At 43.4% G+C, this 1726-nt stretch overlaps 1 protein-coding gene across 1 annotated transcript; it reads left to right on the forward strand.

The window, feature by feature from the left end:
* Positions 1-549: 549 nt before the first annotated feature.
* On the forward strand, positions 550-1221 carry LOC122495984 (ferritin light chain-like). The gene has a single exon (XM_043602186.1). The coding sequence runs from the start codon at positions 550-552 to the stop codon at positions 1219-1221; it is 672 nt and encodes a 223-aa protein (XP_043458121.1).
* Positions 1222-1726: the final 505 nt, after the last annotated feature.

Below are 1726 nucleotides of genomic sequence, written 5' to 3' on the forward strand. Positions count from 1 at the left end.
CTTAGCAATGAATTAATATCAAGATGGTTTTTCATTTTTGAAAAATGAACTGTGATTTTTTAATAAAAATAAGTCGAGTATTATTTATTATATTTGACAAGCTACTCAGCTAGCTAGGCAACATTTAGTGATGTTCCAGATAAAGAAGTAGGTAAAATTCTTTAAAAATAGGAGTCCCTGGTGAATTCTCAGGACTTGGCACTGTGTGTGATTGTTAGTTTTGCCTGTACCTCTGAAAAATGGCAAAACGTGAATCCGTTCATTAAAAAGCTGTCAGCCAACTGAAATTCAGAAATAGGCTACTAATGGTAATTAATTAAATTCTACTTTTTTTCTTAGTGTGTTAAGTGCATTGACTCAGTTACAAAAATGAAACCAACAACTTGTTGTTTTTAAGTCAACTAACAAAATGTTGCATCAGGTTTAAGAGAAATCAAAAATTATTTTTAAAAATGTAAACCGAATAAAACATTGAAATATTTATTCTTTCCCAACAGATAGTATCGCTTTTAAAATGGGATGGATAAAAGCAGTGCATTCTGCGGTCCCATGGATCTGTCTCTTGCTTCAACAGCATGTGGATGGAACAGACCCAGAAACGCCCCTTCTACCAGCCTGGACCACCCTCCAACTTTTCTCCCAGTTGCTACCTTCAGAGCCATCTTCTTGTCTCCGGGACATCCAACATCCTATCTTGAGCTTAGCCCCTTATTACCATCAACCCCAACGTTTCAGATTTGTCAGAATTGTTCCACCAAGGGGAAGGGTGCCGTCAACCCTCTGGTTAACAAGCACCTGCACGCCTCTTACACCTACCTGTCTCAAGCTTCTATTTCTACCACCACAGGGCAGCTCTGGATTGTGTGGGCCTCTTCTCTTGGCCCTGAGGAGAAGCACAAGCACGCTGGGAGTCTCTGGAAGATACTAGTCCAGTATAGGCTCCATGCCCTCTTCCAGGACATGCAGAAGCCATCACAAGATGAGTGGCATAACACCCTGGACACCATGGAAACTTCCCTGGTTCTGGAGAATAACCCAAACCAGGCTCTTTTGGTTCTGCATGCCTTGGGTTCTGCCCCCGCAGACCCCCATCTCTATGACTTCCTGTCGAACTGCATCCTAGAGGAGCAGGTGAAACTCATCAAGAAGATGGACAATCCCCTGACTAACCTCTGCAAGCTGGCTGGCCCCCAGCCTGGGCTGGGTGAGTGGCTCCTTTAAAGGCCAGCACGACTTGTAGTCTTTGAAGCCCGGCAACCTTAGAGGGGCCCCTCTGACATCCCCGAGGTGCCAGGGCTTGGGCCTGAGCTTGTCCTGGGAGCTACTCAGCAGCTTTTTAACTAACCTGAAGCGCTCTGGCAGGTTGTGGGCCAAGTGGAAACAATAAATCTTTTTGTAGCCAATCAATAAAATGAAAAATTAAAAAATAATAAAATCTAATGGATAAAAAATATTTTGGGGCCTTTCTTGTGAATTATCAATTAACAGTTCACATTCCTTTTTTTTTTTAAGTGTACTTATTATTTTGAGAGAGAGAGCATGGGGTAGGGGCAGAGACAGAGGGAGAGAAAGAATCCCAAGCAAGCTCCCTGCTCAGCACGGAGCTCCACTAAGGGCTTGATCTCATAACCCACGAGATCATGACCTGAGCTGAAATCAAGAGTCAGACACTGAACAGACTGAGCCACGCAGGTTCTCCAAAAGCTCACATTCTTATAAGCAGTAC

Source organism: Prionailurus bengalensis, chromosome F2, assembly GCF_016509475.1.
Source record: "Prionailurus bengalensis isolate Pbe53 chromosome F2, Fcat_Pben_1.1_paternal_pri, whole genome shotgun sequence".
Lineage (NCBI taxonomy): Eukaryota > Metazoa > Chordata > Mammalia > Carnivora > Felidae > Prionailurus > Prionailurus bengalensis.

What these genes read in the sequence shown, in the direction of transcription:
- LOC122495984 (XM_043602186.1), top strand. Translation starts at nt 550, where the DNA reads ATGGATCTGTCTCTTGCTTCAACAGCATGTGGATGGAACAGACCCAGA.